Consider the following 21,077-nt stretch of genomic DNA (forward strand, 5'->3'; position numbering starts at 1 on the left):
ACTGTCCTTGGTGCAGAGGATGAACCCGGCCGCGCGTTTGAGCTTGCGTGCGGGCGCGGTGCTGTCCACCACGAGCTCTTCTAGGGAGCGACGGGCGCGTTGAGCCGGCTCGGGGAAGAGCTTGTCGATGTTGACGCCCGCCTTGAGACGGAGGGCCTCCGGCTGGCGGACGAGTGGCGTCAATTGAAGGTGGCCATCAGCCTTGGGCCTCTTCAGCGTGAGCGCGCCAGTGTAAAGGCCGAGTTGTCCCTCACGGCTTCACGCGAGGCTAGCGCCCGGGCCTTGGAGGAGGCCAGGGAGGCTGATCGCCCGCGTGAGGCCACCGAGGAGCGCGGATGGGAGCTCCAGGCCCTGAACGCCATCCTTGAGCAGCAGGTTGAAGCGCGCAAGGCTGTATTGGCATCGATGAGGGGAGGGCCTTCCGAAGAGAAGAAGATCTTGAAGCGCAAGGAAGCGCTGATGCTGGAGGCCTCGGAGCGCTGCCTCGAGCTTGAACGGTTGGAGACGAGGGAGCGCCAGGTGGCCCAGGCTAAAGACGCCGTCAGCGCGCGCGAAGCCGGGATCCACGAGGAGGTTGACCGTAGGGTGGCGAAGGCTCGTGTAGATCTTGCCAATACGCACGACCTAAAGCTGAAGCTGCTGGAGGCCGAAGCTGAGGGCAGAACCACCACCCTCAGGTCAAGGCTGGATGAAGCGGAGCAGCGCGAGAGGGACGCTGCGGCGGCCTTGATCTCTGTCCAGGTCGACCTGGCCTCCGCTCGTGCCGATCTGCTCTCGCTCCAACAGCAGGTTGATGGCGCCGCGTCCCTTGTGCAACAGAGCAGGGAGGAGGCGTGTCGTCGGCAGATGCTGCAGCGCGAGCACGCTCCCATGCTTCAGGACCTCAGGGTGAGGGCCAACCGGGCGCTGGGCGTCATCTGCGAAGAGCGCGCCCCTCATCCCCACGTGGAAGACTATGCCAGCCATCTCTGCTTCTTTACCGACGTCGTGACGCGCTTGGAGGACCGGGCCACGAGGGCCCGCGAGCTTGTTGAGGAAAGGAGCCGAGGCCTCCTCGGGCATGCGTTTTGTCGCGTCTTCAGTCATCTCCAGAACATCGACCCCCACTTCGACTTTGATGCCGCCATCGCCCCAGTGCCCGGGGCTATCCGGGACAACCTAGCACGCTGGGTGGACGATAACGTGGACGCTCTGGTCAGGGCCTTCACCACCGAGGACGACGTGGTGGTGGTCGCGGCGGACGAAGACGGCACGGTTGATGACGGTGAGGACGACGCCAGCGACAGCGCCAGCAGCGCGTACGAGAGCGACCAGGACGACGCTACAAGCGACATGTCCAATTGAGCCCGGGCTCCCTTGCTTGAACCTGCATGTAAAGACTTGGACATGGCCTCGCGAGGCGTAAGAGCATTTTGGAGGGGGGGCCTCGTGTAAGTAAATTACTGTTCTATTTTTTAGGCTAGACTTGAACGCGCTTTCGCAAGCTCATGAACCCCTCAGCAGGCTCTGCTGCTGTGATTTACCTGGTTCCAGCAGGCCTTGAACTGGTTTTGCGGTTGTCGATGCGCCTTGCTCCTGAGAGGGGCCCTCCGGGGGCTCATAGGGTTTAGATTCCCTGAGGAGCCTGCTGGTCTGCCTAAGAAGGCCTCACGAGGAGCGAGTGCCAAACTATGGCAGGGTGTGCGCGCGGTGGTCCTGCGGCGATTACATTCTTGGTCCTAGGGGGGGTCGCCGCACCCGGGCTCGCCTGAGCACGGTCGTTGTGCGCATACCACACCCAGCCCCCGCTCGTGAGGTGCTCGCAAGGGAAGGGGTAGCAGGCGCAAGCCTCGAAATAAAGCATGCAATCAAAACGCAGGAAATTCATTCGAACAAAGAAGGCTCCCCCCAAACTTGACAACGAAAATGAGATTCCGAGTTCAACTCCAAAAGGCGGCAAATCTAGCTACAGAAAAAGGGATGAAAGCGAATAGCCGCGTCCGACACCTAGCTAGTCTTCTTATCTTCCCACCAGCGCGGAGCTAAGTGCTTTCACTGGCCGTGAGCATAGTCATTGGGGGACAGTGTCGACGGCCAGCGCGAAGCATGGTGCTTCCACTAGGACATGGGCGGGAGCCCCCGAGGCCCGAGGGCGGCACTCCGGAGACTCTGGGGCGTGTATAGCCCTACTCATTATTACGTGAGAGTGTCACGAGCGGAGACCTTCACAGGCGCGAGCCATACTTCATATCACTAGGCGAGGGCCCCGCCCTGCGCCACTCTCGACCACCATTGAGGAGTCCGGAAACCAGGACAAGACCAAGGGGCAAAGAGGACGCTGGCGGCACCCTCGGCAACAACGGGCCCTCTGCTGGGGGGGAAAGGCACGCCAGCGCTTCCCGCGGCAAAGGACCTACCTCCGTGCAGCACCTTGCTCCGCGCGGTGCGGGGGAAGGCCTAGCTCCGGGCCTCTCCCGCGCAACCCCCAGAGCACCACTCCTGCCGGGGGTAGGGCCACTGCCCTAGGGTCTCCAACTGCCACTGCAGCCTGGTTCTCCTGCAGTTCAGGGTTAGTGTAAGCTTGCTCCTGAGATATCGGCTGTACCCCACCGTCATCGTCGCTGAAGGGGTCGGTGAAGCCTCCGGGCGGTTCGTGGAAGGCCCGCGCATCGGGCTCTCCAGCCGCCCATCCAGGTCTGGGGAACGGATCGGGGCCTTCCCCCGGCAGGTACTCCAGGTTCACCATGTGGGGCACGTAGGCGTCCGCGATCACCTCGCCAGAACCGCCACCTAGGTGCCCTGCACCTTGAGCCACTAGTCGCGGCATTTGGCCCAAGTGGCCGTTGGATGGCATCCCGGCGCGTCCTCGCGGCGGGCCGCCAGCACTTATCCCTCCTAGTGGCTGCGCGATCGTGGCAGGGCGGCCCGTGCCAGGGCCTGTGTTGGTGTTGTCGGATCCCCCTGACGCCCCGGGGGGCGCACAAGCTCGCCGGTGCCTCGCGCGCGCTTCCGCCACAACCTGGGGCGTGGCCAAGGAGCAGAAGGGCGGCGTACCCCTGCAGGCGGCGTCCAGCAGTTCAGCAACTCATTCCAGCAGTGCATCACGGCCGCTCTCCGCCAACCTGCACCGCAGCAACTCCCGCGCCACGATCAGCGCGGCTCGCATATTTGCCTGCTCCCGTCGGGTGTGTGGTCACATTACCGCAGCGTAACCTGGGGATCGCGCGGCTGCGCGCGTGCGCCGTGGCGCGAGGGCGGTGGGCGCCGGCCCGCGCTGCCCGCGCCCGGGGGCCGCCTGGAGCGCGGAGTTGAGGTCTTCTTGAGCGGACAGCGGCCCCCGGGCAGGCCAGGCAGCACAGTGGTCGGTGTGGGTCCTCAGATCGTCAGACATCGGAACCGCTAGGCAATGGCAGGTCGATCGATGGAGAAGAAAGCTTCGGCGCACCCCTACCTGGCGCGCCAAATGTCGGATTCAGGGCTCCGCAGACCCTTGTGATGTTCGAACTCTGGGGTGCGCACAAAGGACTCTCCCTCCCCAGCCTGCCTACCAAACGATTCCACGGCCTAGCTCGACGAACCCAAAGAACACGAGACACAGAGATTTATACTGGTTTGGGCCACCATGTGGTGTAATACCCTACTCCAATGTGGTGGTGGCGGATTGCCTCATGGGCTGAGGATGAGCTAGTACAAGGGGTGAACAGCCTCAGGAGGAGAGGTGTTCTTGAGCTCTATGAGCTGGTGAGGATCGTCTTGGTGGAGTGGATCCAGTCCAAGATGAGTTGAGCCTCCCCCTTTGCCTACGATGGTGGCTAGTCCTATTTATAGAGGCCCCGGTCCTCTTCCCAAATGTAGGCGGGAAGGGATACCACGACGGCCAATTTTGAAGGGAGACAACTAGTACAAGTTATCCTGACAAACGTAGTCTTCGCCTGCCAAAAGCTCTAGTGGTGACGCTGTCGTGGGCTCCGCGATGACCTCCGTCCTGCCATCTTGCTGGTCTTGGTCTCGTTGCACCGATATGGAAACCTTTGTCTGATGCCTCGGGACTCCTCGTCTGCGCCTGCCTCTTTTACACCAAAGAGGAAACTGGTACACTGCGCCCGCTGGCGCCCGCCTCGACTTGGTCGTCACGGCTCGCGTCATGTGAACCTCGCGAGGTGCCCCTTGCATAGATATCTCCGCTCCTCAGGAGCCAGCCTAGCGAGGTCGCCCCCAGGGAGGTCTTGGTCTCGTCCGCCTCGCGAGGCTTGGCCCCTCGCGAGGGTCTTGAGCTGTTGTTGTCGAAGTTGGGCCATACCGGGCCGTTGGTGGAGCCACGCCATGGGCCGTAGGCAGGCAAGTCTGGGTACCCCCTTTCCCAGGACGATGACACAGCTCTCAAGAGTAATAGGTACAAGAACTCTAACTCAGAACTACTGTGATGCTCAACCACTGTCTAAGTTGGGATCTTGATTTTTCTCTCAGTGGATCTTAAACTCAAATCACTCGGAGAGGGGATGCTCAAATCAATCTTCTCAGAAATCTTAAGCGGACCAGCCAACAGACAACGTTGGAGCGGTGTGGCTATTTATAGCCGCAGCCTTCCCTAATGGGAAATGACCAAATTGGACATGAGGAGCAACCTATGTAGTTTTGGGGTACTGCTCGGGCTTCGAGTATGAACCATCAACATTCATTTTTCTTTCGTAACCAACACCCTCTTTCCTAGGGTTTCGGTTCAGAATTTGTTTCTTGAGTACATCACATAGTGTCTGATGCCCTTTGAGGCTTTTGTACATGCCTGTTTTGAGCAATGTCTTCAACCTGGAATTCTCATCAGAAATAGTAGTGGTATCCTCAGAAGAGGGATTAGTTACCACATAAGGAGTTGAAGATATTGCAACATCAGAGGCAGTAGAGCATTCAGCAATAGAGACAACATTGTCACGCTCAAGGCATTTTAAACATGTTGGCACAAAATCTTCCTGGGCGGAACTGATCTGTTGAGCGAGTAGTGAATCATTCTCCTTTTGAAGATCTTCATGAGACGCTCTCAGGTTCTCTAGATCTTGCTTCCTTTGAAGATAATCATAGGAAAGCTCCTCATGAGTGGCTGCGAGGGTTTCATGATGACTTTCAAGTTCTTTGTACTTAACTCAAAGATTTTTTATGTCTTCGATTAAGGACTGAGTTTGATTCATTTCCTCGTCCAACAGGCCCTCGCTTTTATCTAGCAATTTTTGAATGTGTTCCATAGCAGTTTGTTGTTCAGTTGCAACTTTAGCAAGAGTCTTGTAGCTTGGTTTGGATTCACATGCAGAGTCATCTTCACTGGAGGTTTGAAAGTAAGCATCGTGAGTTTACCTTGGCACCTCGTGCCATGAAGTAGGTCGAAGCAGAGTTGTCCTCATCATCGGCTCCAGTGCCGGCGGTGTGACCATTGTCTTAGTGTTGAAGATGTACTTGGCGACGAATGTCGAAGCTAGAGCTAGGCTTGCCACATCTGAATCAGACTCCACCTCTGCCTCCTCAGACGCAGGCTCCTCTGAATCCATCTCCTTGCCAATGAATGCACGAGCCTTGCCAGATGAGCTCTTCTTGTATGATGAAGACTTGATGAAGACTTCGAAGAAGACTTTGAGGAGTTCTTCTTCATCTTCTTGTCATCAGAATCATATGCCTTGCTCTTCTTCTTTTTCTTAGCTTCCTTGTCCCATTGAGGACATTCAGATATGTAGTGGCCTGGCTTCTTGCATTTGTGGCATGCTCTCTTCTTGTAATCACGAGAGGAAGCCTCATCATTCTTGGATCTCGAAGACTTTCCAAAGCGATTCTTCTTGGAGAACTTTTGGAACTTTCTCACGAGCATTGCTAGCTCTTTGCCAATGTCTTCGGGATCATTAGAACTACAGTTAGATTCTTCTTCAGATGAGGAAACGACTTCTTCTTTCAAAGCACGGGATCGGCCATAGTTGGGGCCGTAGATATCTCTCTTCTCAGATAGCTGGAACTCATGTGTGTTGAGCCTCTCAAGTATGTCAGACGGATCGAGATCTCTGAAGTCAGGGCATTCTTGAATCATCAGGGCCAAAGTGTCAAATGAGCTGTCAAGTGATCTCAGTAGCTTCTTCACAATTTCATGCTTGGTGATCTCAGTGGCGCCGAGTGCGCGAAGCTCATTGGTGATATCAGTGAGGCGATCGAACATGAGCTGGACATTCTCATTGTCATTTCTCTTGAAGAGGTTGAAGAGATTGTGAAGTACATCAATCCTTGAGTCTCTCTGAGTTGATACGCCTTCATTGACCTTGGACAGCTAGTCCTAGACTAGCTTCACCGTTTCCAGAGCACTCACACGGCCATACTGTCCTTTGGTCAGATGACCACAGATGATGTTCTTGGCAGTTGAATCCAGTTGCGCGAACCTCTTGACATCAGCAGCGGTGACACCTTCACCGACCTTGGGAATGCCTGTCTTGACGACATACTAGAGGTCGATGTCAGTGGCTTCAAGATGCATGCGCATCTTATTCTTCCAGTAGGGGTAATCAGTGCCATCGAAGACGGGGCACGCATCGGAGACCTTGATTATCCCTGCAGTCGACATAGCTAAAACTCCAGGTGGTTAAACCGAATCACACAGAACAAGGGAGCACCTTGCTCCGATTCCAATTGAAAGTGCTAGTTATCGACTAGAGGGGGGGTGAATGGGCAATTTTTATGAAAGTCTTCAAAACACGAGGTCTTTGAAGACAAACAATCACATGGAACCTATATGATATGCAGCGGAAGATAAAGTACTCTAGACAGGCCATAGTCAAGTAAGCATTGTAATGAAAGCACGAGGACTAATAGCAGCTAGATAGTACAAATCAGAATGGAAGACAATATGAAGCCAAACAGGTAAAAGTCTTCGCACAGTGAAGTCAAACAGATCAGGCAAACAAGCTATGATTCACGAAGACAAACTGAAATGTAAAGGAGTTGGGGGATAGAACCAGTAGCTTGGTAAAGACAAGGATTTGGTAGACCAGTTCCAGTTGTTGTGACAACTGTATGTCTGGTTAGGGAGGCTGAGATTGAACTCAGAAGACCATGTCTTCACCCTATTCCCCTTAAGCTAAGAACACCCAGTCCTCGCCCAATCACTCTGGTAAGTCTTCAAGGTAGCTTTCCAAACCTTCATAGACTCCGTCACCGGCGATGCACAATGACTCTTGGATCCTCAGAATGTGGCGCCTAACCAGCTGGAGGATACACAGTCCTCAAGTGTAACAAGTCTTCAGGTCACGCGGACAGGAAGACTTCAGTGATGCCTAACACTCTTTGGCTCAGGGTGTTTTGGGCTTTGCCCTCGCAAGGATCTCTCTCTCTCTCTCTCTCTCAAAGGCTTCGGAGGTGGGTTGCTCTCAAACGACAAAAGCCGTGCACTAACTCTGAGCAGCCACCAATTTATGGTGTAGGGGGTGGGCTATTTATAGCCAGGAGGCAACCCGACATGATATGTCTGAAATGACCCTGGGTCACTAAGGAACCGACACATCTCCAACGGTCGGATTTCAAACACACGCGGCAGCATGTGGCTTGGGCTACAAGCAAAGCTGACTCATCCAACTCTGGATAAGATTTGCTCTCATTGTCTTTGCTCGAAGACATAGGATTTTGGGTTGAGCATCACGTCAGTCTTCTGACTTTGTTCACTTGGACCCCACTTAACAGTTCGGTGGTTCCTATGACTCAATAATGAAGAAAAGGAAACTACGAAAGAAACTATGTCTTCGCACTCCATAATCTTCAAGTGAATGTCTTCACACGTCATTATCTTCAACGTGAATGTCTTCATGAACCACCATTGTCTTCAATGTCTTCATGCATTTTTAGGGGCCATCTCTGGTAGGAAAACCAAATCAATGAGGGACTACTACCTGTGTTATCATGCAATTCTCACAAACACATTAGTCCCTCAACCACATTTTTCGTCAATACTCCAAAACCAACTAGGGGTGGCACTAGATGCACTTACAGAACCCATATCAGTTGCCCTACCAAATTCCTCCCACCGAGAACGTCGCATTGTTGTGCATGAGCCTGCTCCCACAGAGGCCCATGACACTGAAGAGATTCCAGTTGTTGACACCATCGCGGCTGAAGACATTGGTTGTGAAGACAATGTTGACAGAGATGATGATGAAGTCCTTCCTCAAGTTCCATTGCTAACCCACAATCCGGTATCATCGCCTGCTCCCACGAGCAATGAGCAAATCAGCATTGGCGGTCACACGACGCCAATTACACAAGATGAGTTCTGGGGAGAACACCACCCCAACTCCCCACTCCATGAAGTCATACCGCGTACTCCACCGGATCATGTCACTACTCGAGTGCTTGAGACCCCCCCCCACCCAAGCAACTCTAGAAGACATGGAGAAGACAACACCATCACCGCATGTGTCGCCCTCATTCCTAAGGCTTCGTAGAGGCCCACGACCATCGGTCTCCATGTCAAGCATTCCTGAATAGGATGTGCACACCACAAGCTCAGTAGCACTTCAAGTGTTTCTTGAAGCCATCCCCTCAAAGACTGCTCAAGAATCTGAAGCCAAAGAGGCTGAAGATATTCCGGCTACATCAGTCGATGAAATTTAAGAAGAACAAGTTGTTATTCCCCCTACTGCACCCGGTGTGATTCCAGAAGTGATTGTGCCTGACCCCCCAGCAACTGAAGCCAGTGATGTTGCTGTTGCTGCCGCACATACTGAAGCCAATGATGTTGTCATGGCTGAAGCCAATGCCGCCAGAGAAGATGTTCAGCCATCCACCTCGGATGTTGCTGCTGCACCACCAGTTCCACACACCATGATGACGGCCTTCAATCGTGAAGGTGAGCTGATCAACGTCATGTGGCCAATTCTTACACCTCCTGAAGCTCCTGGGCCCCAATATGATTATCACATCGAGTAATGGCCTCAGACGCAGAAGCCTATGCCAAGAATGCCAATGCTTCCAAGCACTGTCACCACTCAGAGCTCTTTCAGTGTCTTAAGCTTCAGAGAGCACAACACCTTTTTTGACAAGGACAAGAACCCCTAAAGAAGCCCAAGATTTCTTCAGACAGATTCTGGAGTCATCTCCAAAGAAGCTATTACTCATGCATCCTATACAACCAGGACCGGATTTTCCCACACAAGTACATGCGTTGTGATGCCATGGCTGGACTGCCATGCCTGGAAGAAGCCCTTGACTACTTTCGTGATGTTGGCTTGCTCCCTTTTGTCGTCGACAAGAAGCACTGGAATGAAGAGCTTCTGCTCCAATTTTATGCCACTTTGCACATATCAGGCTACAACAGGGATCCAAAGACATGGGTCCTTAAGTGGATGACAGGAGATGTTCACCATGAAGCTAAAGCTCAGGATTTCATCGAGCTTACTTCCCTGCCCACTCCCGGTGATCTTTATGAGCCAGGTTGTCAGCTGTATGAGAAGGAACTTGAAAGTATCTTCCAGAAGCCAGAGCCAAATATGAGCCAAATGCTGAGCATGATGAAGCCATTGCCTGCAGAAGCTGAGTACCCAATGCACTTCCTCGTCAATGACCTCGAGTACCTACCTCGCACCATCTAACACATTGCGCAGCATACTTTGTGGCCAATTAAAGGACTCCAGTCATGCGAAGATTGAAGGTACCATGAAGACATTGGTCTTCTACATTCTCAATGGCATCCGCTTCAACACCCATGACTTCTTCATCAGGCAATTGGTAGCTTTAGGCGTTGATCTATTTGGCCAGAAATTCTATGCACCATGCATAATGCGGCTGATTAAGCTTCGTTCTTCGATCAACTATCAAGCTTCAACGTGCAATCATGTTGTCTTCTTGCCTGAAGTCGATATGTCTCATGAAGCCATCTATCCAGAACCTTCCAAGGAACCCATTCATGAAGACTATGTTGCCTTCCAGAGCTTCTCAGCACCACTTGAAGCCATTCATGTGCCCAAGCCCAATATTGTTGCTGGTCAACTTGACGGTCAGCTTAGGCTGCCGCATCGTGCTAACACAGATGCAACTGCCAGCACAATACCTCAAAGGCCTCAAAAGTGTGCTCGTGTACTCAATGATAGAGAACTCCTTGTTTCTCTACATCAGAAGCATGATAGGCATCATGACTAGATGAAGTGTTAGATGCAAAGTCTTCTTGTGGATGTCAATTGTATTCGAAACCTCTCCACCAAGAACTCATTTGTTGCACATGAAGCCTGTCGGCGTGCCTGGAAGAGCCTCACTCTGCTCTGTTCTGAAGATGAACTCACTGCAGATGGCTTCACTGAAAGATTCGAGTTTGATTCCAGGCCTCCACAATCAGCACACCATCCATTGAAGATTCTGACTACTCATCATCTGCTCGGACGGTTGTTACCCGAGTCATTGATGAGGAGGACAACGCCACATCACCAGCTATGGCTTCACTGCATCAAGATGCTGCATCAGGCTCGACTGCATCGCCCAACTCCAACGTCAACCCGGCTGCCCCAACATCTTCACCAACACCTCAGGGGAACGCTTAGACATCCTATGTCTTCATTCCTTTTTGGTCATTCATGACAAAAGGGGGAGAAGCATATGGGTTGATAGTCTTCAAGCGGATCTATATGGGTCGGGTGCTATATTTTTGTTAAGTCTTGCAACTCTCGTTCGTGAACTGTTGGCTTTTGAGTTGTAACACTTAAGTCCAGATGGGATGTCTGCTACATTTTTGCTATTTTCGATTGCGTGGTTGAATTCCTATCTTATGCGCATGAAATCATTCTGCAGACGCCCATTTTTCATTGTGCATGCCATTATCTTCAATACATTTTTGTATGCATGATGATTTGTCTTCATGAACAGAAGGAGATCTCCACAAAGCAAAACCTGCAATGTGCATTTGCATTCAAAAACAAATTACTTATATGCACATCTTCAGGGGGGAGCCCTTTCAACTTCATGAAGCCAATGACCACGTACTTTAACTTTCACATATTTTTATCCTCGTTGAAAACTTCAACCAGTTTGTCATCAATCACCAAAAAGGGGGAGATTGTAAGTGCATCTAGTGCCATCCCTAGTTGGTTTTGGAGTATTGACGACAAACGTGGTTGAGGGACTAATGTGTTTATGAGATTCATAGAAGAACATAGGTAGAAGTCCCTCATTGATTCGGTTTACCCGTCGGAGATGACCCCTAAAAATGTATGAAGACATTGAAGACAATGGTGGTTCGTGAAGACATTCACGTCGAAGATAATGACGTGTGAAGACATTCACTTGAAGACAATGGAGTGCGAAGACATAGTTTCTTTCGTAGTTTTGTTTTCTTCTTTTTTGAGTCATAGGAACCACCGAACTGTCAAGTGACGTCCAAGTGAACAAGGTCACAAGACTGATGTGATGCTCAACCCAAATCCTATGTCTTCGAGTGAAGACAATGAGAGAAAATCTTATCCAGAGTTGGATGAGTCAGCTTTGCTTGTAGCACAAGTCAAGCTGCCGCGTGTGTTTAAAATCCGACCGTTGGACACGTGTCGGTTCCTTAGTGACCCAGGGTCATTTCGGACATATCATGTCGGGTTGCCTCCTGGCTATAAATAGCCCACCCCCTACACTATAAATTGGTGGCTCCTCAGAGTTAGTGCACGACTATTGTCGTTTGAGAGCAACCCACCTCCGAAGCCTTTGAGAGAGAATCCTTGCGAGGACAAAGCCCAAAACACCCAGAGACCAAAGAGTGTTTGGCATCACTGAAGCCTTCTGTCCGCGTGATCTGAAGACTTATTACACTTGAAGACTGTGATCTTCCAGTCGGTTGGGCGTCGCATTCTGAGGATCCAAGAGTCATTGTGGATCGCCGGTGAACGCAGTCTATAAAGGTTTGGAAGTCTACCTTGAAGACTTACCAGAGTGATTGGGCGAGGACTAAGTGTCATTAGCTCAAGGGGAATAAGGTGAAGACGCGATCTTCTGAGTTCAATCTCAGCCTCCCTAACCAGACGTACAGTTGTCACGGCAACTGGAACTGGTCTACCAAATCCTTGTCTTCGTCAAGCAACTAGTTCTATCACTTCACCCTTTACTTACTATTTAGCTTCATGAAGTCATTGCTTGCTTGCTCTGTTTGACTTTACTGTGTGAAGACATTCTTCTTTGTTTGCATATTTGGCTTCATACTATCTTCCTATTATGATCCACTCTACCTAGCTGCTATATGTCTTTGTGTTTACTCTGTACTATCTCCTTGACTATGGCATGGCTAGTGTAGTTTATCTTCCGCTGCATACTGTCTAGGTTGTATTTGGTTGTCTGTCTTCGAAGACATTGCCCGTCTTGAAGACTTTCATAAAAATCGCCTATTCAACCCCCCCCCCCCTTTGTCGATAACTAGCACTTCCACTGATAGTCTTCGTAAACGAAGTGCGGACAAAAAGAATGGAGCAAGAATACAAGATCATGTTCACTAACCTTGCAAGACTTGACGCTGCTCAGTTGCAATATCTTGATACCACCAAGGCACAAATTTTGGCATCAAAGTGGTAGGAGGTGCGAGTGCACATGGCAGCCTGGATGGCTACGGTACTGGGAGTGGCAATGGCAATGGAAGTCATAGTGATGTTTTATGATTGATCTTCCCATTTATGCTTTATGTGTTGATGTCCTTGTCTAGGTGAACAATATGTTGCATGTTTGATCTTCATGTCTGAACTGTTTGTTATGTCTACTTTGAACAATTTATCGGCTACTTTGCATGAATACTTGGATACGTATCGGATACGCTATACGGGGATACGCCCGGCACGACAATTTTCTGAAAACTAGGATACGGGGATACGTTTGTATGTACATATTAATTACTAAAAATAAGAAAAAACAATGAGTTTTTGGTAGGAAGCGTACTGTTTTATTGAAGTCATCGCAAGTGCTTAACAAATACTGGATTTCTTCAGTTAATTCATTCTTCCTTCGATGGACGATGTCGATGGTTCAACATAATTGCTTAACAAATATGGTAATCAGATCGCAATTCTCACATCAAATTCACACCCACATAGTCGCATAGATAGATAAATAGCATAATTTAGGTTCGGGTTCTCATACTACAAACCAGTCCACAAATGAAAACAAGAGTTCACAACCAGTTCACAAATAAAACAGGAAGTTTTTACGTTGAACGAAGGGGTTGTGGCTTGTTTCACCTCATGATCTGCATATCATCCCTGTAAACTTGCTTATCGAGTAATAAAGTGTGTTTCCCTCAAATTTTTTCAGTGCTGTAACTTCAAATGTAAAAGTAGAATCATAGATATTCTCTCTAGTTCCTATTTTGCATATTCTACGGTTACTCTGGTTTTGTTTTGTTGTGGGTGTCTTGCCGAGCACAGATATTTTTTAGCTTCAGTAAGTCAAGTTTCATCCCATTCCTAGTTCAAAATTTTCTGATCAAGGTTGAAAGTTATAGTCTCCTATGAGCATTTTGTTTAAAAATAGCGGCTGATCATCAAACTTCCCATGCAAACAGCAGAAGTTAAATTTGCACAACATACAGAAACAGCAGTGAGAATCCCTTCTCTTTGCTATACTGTCGCAGCAAAATATACAGCATTCACGCAAGTAAAAAATTGTTATGATAAACCCCACACATGCAGCTAAGCTGAACTCACATAGACGTATCCGGCAATGAACCCATCAAAATCACAGGATTGCTGTCTCTCGGTTTCCAAATCTTATCTGGCCTTGCTTTCGAAAGAATACCGGCGAAAAATCTTGACGATGAAGAAAAAGAAGGGGGTGGGATGAACTCAGTTGACAGCCTGTTTGAGCCGTATTCTATAGCTTGTTCTAGTGCCACGATTTTCATGCCTGTGCTGGCACTCTTACCACAGGGGCAGACACTAATTTTCCTTAAGCATTGTTTGTGGAAAATTGACCCACAAGAACCACATCTTGTAGCTTCATCTTCCTGAAATTAACATAAAAGTTTTCTTTAGGAATGAAGATGAGGCTGCTTAGAAATCATAAATCAAAGATTCGGCAGCGTACCTGAAATGAAAAAATAAGGGCCAGGGGGTCATCACAAGCTTGTCGAGCAGCACAAGGAATGCCAGCATCATAGCACACAAGGCATTGCTCCGTGATATGTTCAAGTATCCTATTTGATACGGTCTGCACCTTAACTGGAAGTGCTGTGTCAAGAACAGATTTTGTATCAGTTATATGCAGGAAACACCTTGAGATTACGATTTCGAGTTTTATCTAATGGCTTGCAATTTTTAGTCCAATTTTTGTATCATCAAACGTTAGTCAGAACAATAACCACAGGACCTTGCATATGAAACACCCATATCAAACGTATGTTAGAAACAAAAAAAGATATTCACGATCTAATTATTTCTTCTAGACGAGATACTCAGGGATGTTGCGGAAGCTGAAGCTCCTTAGAGCAGGGTCTCAGTATCCTAACTTCAATAGTTCTAAGCAGGCTGCAATTTCTGTTTGCTATACCGAAATAATGAAGAAATAGCAAGCAAATATTAATCTGATTGACATGTTGATAGGAGCTGGGATCCTACCAGGTCTAGCTCGTAGGTTGTAGGGGTGGAAGGGGGCTTGGCGAGGAGGAAGGCGAGGTCGCCGGCGCTGGGGCGCCGTCGTCGGCGAGAGAGAGGGCGCAGGAGGCGGCGGCTAGGGTTAGGTCTCCCGGCTCCCTTCAGGAAGCCGAGCAAATATGATTGCTTCTGCTTAATCTCAAAACGGGTCCTTACATGAGTTTATATAATCTCCAAATACGATAACTGGGCTAAGCCCCTATAAATGATAAGATAACTGGGCCAGGCCCCTAACTGCCTGGGCTGTAGTATATGCCGGTCATAACATCTCTCCCCGCCTGCACAAACAGCTCGTCCTCGAGCGGGAAGGCGGGGAAGCGCTTGCGGAACTCCTCGAGGTGATCAACGGGCACCAAACACGTCCTCGTCAGCTGGGGCGGGCAGGTCGCCGAGCCCGGTGGCGGCGTTGTCCTCAATGTAGTCCGCAGCCTCCAAGTAGAAGAGTCGCGCGCAGACGTGGTCGGGCACGTAGGGCTCGTCGCAGTTGAAGCACAACGCTTGGCGGCGACGCTCGAGTTGCTCGGCCGGGGTGAGCCGGCGGAACGGGCGCGCCGCCGTCGCGGCGAGGGGCGCCGCGGAAGCCTGAGCAGGCCGACCCTGCACGGGAACTTCTGGCCAGGGTGGCGGCCTAGCGGCCCGGGACGGTGACGCCTGCTGGATGGCCACCGCGCGGCGCTCGAACGCGCGGGCGTAGTACATGGCCGTCTGGAGGTCCTGTGGCCCGCGCATCTCCACGTCCACGCGGATGTGGTCCGGTAGGCCGCCGATGAAGAGCTCAGCCCGCTGACAAGCCGAAACGCCGAGGGCGTGGCACGCCAATGCCTGGAAGCCGTCGGCGAAGTCTTGCACTGTGGTGAGGAACGGAAGGCGCCCAAGCTCCGCCAGACGGCTCCCGCGTATAGGCGGACCGAAGCACAAGAGGCAGAGATCGCGGAAACGCTCCCATGGTGGCATGCCGCCCTCGTCCTGCTCGAGGGTGTAATAGCACGTCTGGGCGGCGCCTCGTAGATGATAGGAGGCGATCCAGGTGCGGTCAGACGCGAGCGTGCGCTGCCCCCTAAAAAATTGGTCGCATTGGTTAAGCCAATTCAGGGGGTCGACGGTGCCTTCATAGGTCGCGAACTCCAGCTTGGAGAATCTCGGCGGTGGCTGGGCGTGGACGACGGACGGGTATGTGTCATCCGCGCGGAACAGCGAGGGCGACAGCGCCGAGTGTCCGGGCTGCAAAGTACCGCCATGGAAAAGGGGCCCGTCCACACCATCGTAGGGACCCGCGGCACCCGAGGACCCACCGAACTGCATGGGCGGGGGCGGCGCCGGTGGTGACAGCACGTGCGGCTGTCCTGAGGCCATCGTGTAGACCAGCTCGATGGACCCGGCAAGCCAGGCCGGTAGCGGAGATGGCGAGGGGGGGGGGACGGACCTGGTGGATGGGCACCCCAAGCGACGTCGACGGAAGGCCCGGCCCCGAGATCGCCGGTGGCGGCGGCGGCGCCTGCTGCTGCTGCGGCAGCGGCATGATGGATGCGACGGAGGTCGCCGGTGGTGGCGGCTGCCACGGGAGCTGCTGCGGCCCCGTGATGGCGGTGACGGGGGCGGGCGGCTGCAGTCCATAGTGCCCCGCGAGGAAGGTGCGGGTGCCTTGGACCGCCTGAGTCAGGTCCCGGAGCGCCGCCGTCATCTCCTCCGGGGTGAGCACGGCGGGGGCAGGCGCGGGTGGCGTCCGGGCGGCGGAGGAGACCGGCCCGGTCAGGGACGGCGTGCTGGCCGCGGTGGTCATCGGCGACGAAGAGGCGATCGGCAGCGGGAGGGAGGGGGTGGGCGGTGGCGCGGACATGATCGAGCCTGAGACACCTGATACCAGATTGATAGGAGCTGGGATCCTACCAGGTCTAGCTCATAGGTTGTAGGGGTGGAAGGGGGCTTGGCGAGGAGGAAGGCGAGGTCGCCGGCGCTGGGGCGCCGTCGTCACGTGTGCGAGAGAGAGGGCGAGCAGGGTGCGGCGGCTAGGGTTAGGTCTCCCGGCTCCCTTCAGGAAGCCGAGCAAATATGATTGCTTCTGCTTAATCTCAAAACGGGTCCTTACATGAGTTTATATAATCTCCAAATACGATAACTGGGCTAAGCCCCTAATAACGATAAGATAACTGGGCCAGGCCCCTAATTGCCTGGGCTGTAGTATATGCCGGTCATAACACATGTGTACATCTTTTACGCCACCACCAAAGCATGTCAGCTAAACTCTCACACACTAAACAAATTTAACCTCGCCAGCAACAAAATACATGTACATCTTTTACACTGTCATCAATTGATAAACGTCACAAACTCAATAACATATAAGTTCATGGATGAGAAATACCTGCAAAAGCTCCCTTCGAGAGATCAACAAGGTCACGAAGCGCAAAAAAGTCATTCCCATCAAGAAGGTATCTTCGAACACCTAATCCTCTAAATATGGAGTTCCGAAAAGGACATTGGAGACAAGGAAGCATGGCAGCTATTTTCTTCCGGATACTCATGATGTTAAGCAGAGCAGGCACTTTAGCAAAAAGGAAAGGGTTGACAGCACTTACACAGAGCATAGGCTGAAAACGGAAAAAAAAAACAATCCATTTAATAAGGCCAAGGCAAAGCACACAAGTAAAATTATTATATTCTGTGGTACATTCCAGGCATGGTATGAATAAACAAGAATTAACAAACTAAAGAAAAACATAGAGTAAGTATCTCTACCTGGTCATAGATGGAGTCCAAAAATGCTTTTGCTAGCTGGGAAACTGGATATAAAGAAAAATCCCAGTGGTGTAAAACTCTTGCTGGCAGAACCGCAGTATCATTTGTGTGACAAGAGGCACAAAATAACTGTCCAGTGTAAGCACAAAACCGAGGCTTGTTCCATCCAATAGTTTGTACAAGTTCTTGCAGCAATGTTCGTCCAGCATCCAAATGCCTATGACATCCCGCACAATTGTAGTGTTGAAACTCCAACAACTGTCTAGTCGACTTCTGAGGCCTATCCTCCACAACAAGTGATATTGTCTTGCCCATCGAGGTAGAATCCTTGTGCAGAGCTCCATTACAGTCTGAATCTTTGGTATGTAAATCGCTGCTCAGCCTTTTCAAAGATCGTGGAAAAAGCATCTTTAAAAAGCTTTGTTCATAAGCAGGTGTCCCCGGTGACAAAAAATTAACCAGAGGGGAGGGTGTTCCAAAGGGATAATTAGAGACGAGCAAAGAGCATAAGCAGTCTTGAATAAGACCACTTCTTCCATTGACAACATCTGCGGATGCATTCCCAAACATTTTACTGGACTCCTTCTCAACATTTATCCATGGGGGTGGAAGACTCAATCCTTTCTCAGAAAAGAAGAGCTTGAGTTGTTGATAAAGTGCATAAAATTCACGGTATCGACGCTCAATTTCCCAGTCATCTTCGCCACTCCTCACTTTCAACAAGTATACAGTGTACTCTTTGACCCCAACCATCCGCTCGCCGAAAGAAACATCCCCTGTTCTTTGCTTTGCCCCCACAACCTCCACCGAATCAATTTTCGAAAGATTGCGAGAAAGGGGATATACATATGCATCATCTGTACCAGAGGTAGAGGCAGTGGTGCTGCCATCTCTGAAATGCTGATTTTGGTGAGCATTATTCACGCGGTTATCAGTAGAAGGTCCACTTTCACGGGGCTCCCCTGAATTGAGTAAAATCTGTTCCATCTCTTGAACCATATCATCAAATAAGTCACTTTCATCAATGTTGTCCACCTATAATTCGAATGAGATACATCAGTCTAAGAACGCACATTGATTTATACTATACTCCCTCCGTCCCCCAAAAGAAGGCCAGTAAATTTTGTCTCAAGTCAAATGGTACAAAATTTGACCAAATTTGTAGAAGAAACCATTAACAACTACTCCCTCCGTCCCACATATAAGACCATTTTGGAGTATACAATACTAAAAAGATATAATATGGAAATATATTTTATTGTCTATTTGGTGATACTAATTTTGTTTTTTACATGCTAATAATTTTTTCTACAAACTTGGGTTAAACATTGCACCATTTGACTTGAGACAACAATTATACGCCTTGTTTTTGGAGACGGAAGGAGTAACACACAATTTGATCAAGCAAGGGAGCAACAGCAGGCCATCTACTTATTTCCTTTTCATGTAGAAGACCACAAAGAGTCTGACTATCTAGACCTGATACAAATTTTAGAGTTATCGTTTATCAAACGATGCACGACCTACAGAGTTGTGCTAGTAGCACTAGCAAGCCATCTACTTCTACATTCTGTCCACTTTATTTCAATGTGTTGCTTTGAATCATTCAAGGTTAACTAAAGCTAGGTGTAATCCAGTTGAGAAATGGATGAGTATCACAGTATTGAAACCGCAGAAGTGGCTGTAAACTCTATAATGGTGACCAAAAATACCCCCAACCCCAAGCACAGTTGCTCCTAGCAACTATAAAAATCATCTTTGTTTCCGTGGAAACAACTTGGCCCTATCCCGCAAGTGTGATTGTGCAGAAATGATAAGCCAAACAGGGGGATGGAACGCATCCACACATCCATCTACGCAAGCAATTTACTTTGCTACTCCCTCTGTTCCGTTTTATAAGTCATTTTAGAGAATTCAGTACGAAATTTCGTAGTTCAAACATTTTCTGCACTTTCCACAAATATCCCTGGTCGGAGAGTGGTACCTGAAGACGCCGTCGTCGTCCTCTCGGAGCGCCCACCATGGCAGCGCGCTTTGGGCGACCTGAAGCGAGGCGATTAGCTGCCGGTGACCTCGATCTGGGAGGCGGCGCCGGCTGGCTTGGGCGACCTGAAGCGAGGCGATTGGCGGTGCCGGCGACCTGAAACGAGGACAGCCTGGGCCGAGCTTGGGCGACCTAGGGAAACGACCTGGGGGCGACGCCGGCGATCTGCTGGAGACCTGAAGGGGAGGGGGGATGGCCTGGTAGAGGCGACGAGCTGCTGGGGGAGGCCGATCTGCTGGATCGCTTGCCTGTGTTATTCTGAAATTTGCCTCTATTAATTACCTGTGTAGGAGTATTTTGGAACAGGGGTAAACATGTCACTTTGCTGGTTTTTCGAGCTTGTCTAAAAAGCCAAAACGACTTATAATACGGAAGGGAGGGACTAAATGCTAATGCTACCTCAATAGGATGAGTGCGTGGTAGAACAGCCGGTGTATCAAAACCCAACACCGGCCGCAGGAGAGCCACGGTGGGAGGATCTGGTCGTGGTGCCTGCGGTTGGTGGAGGCGACTCGACTGGTGGCTCCTAGGAAAGCTAGTGATGAGGTTGTCCATGAGAAGGTCCATCTGGTGGTCCCAGAAGTCGGAGGAGGGGCGGAGGGTGGCGATGGAGCTAGGCGTCCCGAGCGCGGAGCTAGCGCTGCAATACCTCTCGTCCTCAGCGTCCGATCCGGGAGGCAAGAAGCCGTCCGACGAGGAGTTGCCGGTGGATCGTTGGGCTGTCTTCATGTTGGATCCCACCGTACTTGTCGTACCTCAGGATTGTCAGTGATTTTTGTGACGATGTCTCTTCACGGTGGAAGACGCGTAAATTTGCACGACGGTCCGTATACTTATGCCTTCTCTTGATTTAGAAGGTCTGACGCGTCAACTAGACCTCGTGCTAGACATGATCAGGGTGTCATGTCAGCAACCAACGATGACATGACTTTGCTCTTCTTGTTGCAGCAATGACAAGGCATTGCTCATAAGGGTGATGAGGACATCAATACTACAGTTACACCCGCGATCCCTGCAGCTACATATACTGAACTAATTACTAGAGCTCGCGCACGCCAATTAAATTATCAGGTATTTTCGTTTCTTGGTAACGATTCTAATGTTCCTGAGAATATGATGCTGCCTAAATTGGATATAGTTGTTTTGTTTATAAATGAAGGGCCTAATTTAGACAAGAAGGATGAACATTGGAGCAAGATCAAGCATTGGAGCAAGATCAAGCATGGAGATGAGGGCATGCGCAAGGGAAACAAGAACAGAGTTTCAAGTGATGACTTCACGGCTTTGAAGCCACCGTAGTGAGTGCATGAAGGCTTGGACGAAATATATAAGATGCTACTTCATAAATTTCGTGCAGAGGCTATTATAGGTGCCGCGTCACCTTATTATTGAGCCAGACCCATGGAATTTCAAAATACTTTAGTATAGGCTATTTTTACAGTTTGTATGTGTGGGGAAACAGAGTTAGGGTTTGTTTCGGACCCCTCCTCCAAGGGTTCATGAAATTCCCCCTTATTCCTTCATATATACAACACTTAGGGCATCGTTTAGACTTTGGTTTTGTTTAGATTAAAGTTCGCCATAGCTGCAACTTCACGTACTTCGTTTGTGTTCAATGACCAGAGCAAGATGTCACAAAACCCCACCTTGATCAATAAAGTTTTCCTCTTATATTCGCAATATCCAGATTGCGATCTCGG

The 21,077-nt window shown here is 50.4% G+C and overlaps 1 protein-coding gene across 3 annotated transcripts; it reads right to left on the bottom strand.

The window, feature by feature from the left end:
• Positions 1 to 13,536: 13,536 nt before the first annotated feature.
• On the bottom strand, positions 13,537 to 20,124 carry LOC123078327 (uncharacterized). Of its 3 annotated transcripts, XM_044500792.1 has the most exons (6): positions 19,777 to 20,041; positions 19,318 to 19,659; positions 17,334 to 18,368; positions 16,960 to 17,185; positions 14,032 to 14,174; positions 13,537 to 13,951 (listed from the first exon to the last, which is right to left on the bottom strand). In XM_044500792.1, exons 2-6 carry the CDS (start codon positions 19,354 to 19,356, stop codon positions 13,649 to 13,651), a joined length of 1,746 nt encoding a protein of 581 aa, XP_044356727.1. In that variant the 5' UTR covers positions 19,357 to 19,659; positions 19,777 to 20,041; the 3' UTR covers positions 13,537 to 13,648. The 3 variants fall into 3 exon arrangements, with proteins under 3 accessions (XP_044356727.1, XP_044356729.1, XP_044356728.1); XM_044500794.1 differs by lacking the exon at positions 19,318 to 19,659 and having other exon boundaries at positions 19,777 to 20,124; XM_044500793.1 differs by lacking the exon at positions 19,777 to 20,041 and having other exon boundaries at positions 19,318 to 19,707.
• Positions 20,125 to 21,077: the final 953 nt, after the last annotated feature.

The sequence above is a fragment of the Triticum aestivum genome, chromosome 3D, assembly GCF_018294505.1.
Source record: "Triticum aestivum cultivar Chinese Spring chromosome 3D, IWGSC CS RefSeq v2.1, whole genome shotgun sequence".
Lineage (NCBI taxonomy): Eukaryota > Viridiplantae > Streptophyta > Magnoliopsida > Poales > Poaceae > Triticum > Triticum aestivum.

What these genes read in the sequence shown, in the direction of transcription:
- LOC123078327 (XM_044500794.1), bottom strand. Translation starts at nt 20,106, where the DNA reads ATGAAGACAGCCCAACGATCCACCGGCAACTCCTCGTCGGACGGCTTC. An exon ending in TGGACTCCATCTATGACCAG is followed by an intron (nt 17,186 to 17,333) that starts GTAGAGATACTT and finishes TTCCGTTTTCAG; the next exon opens with CCTATGCTCTGTGTAAGTGC. An exon ending in CTCGAAGGGAGCTTTTGCAG is followed by an intron (nt 14,175 to 16,959) that starts GTATTTCTCATC and finishes TTCTTGACACAG; the next exon opens with CACTTCCAGTTAAGGTGCAG.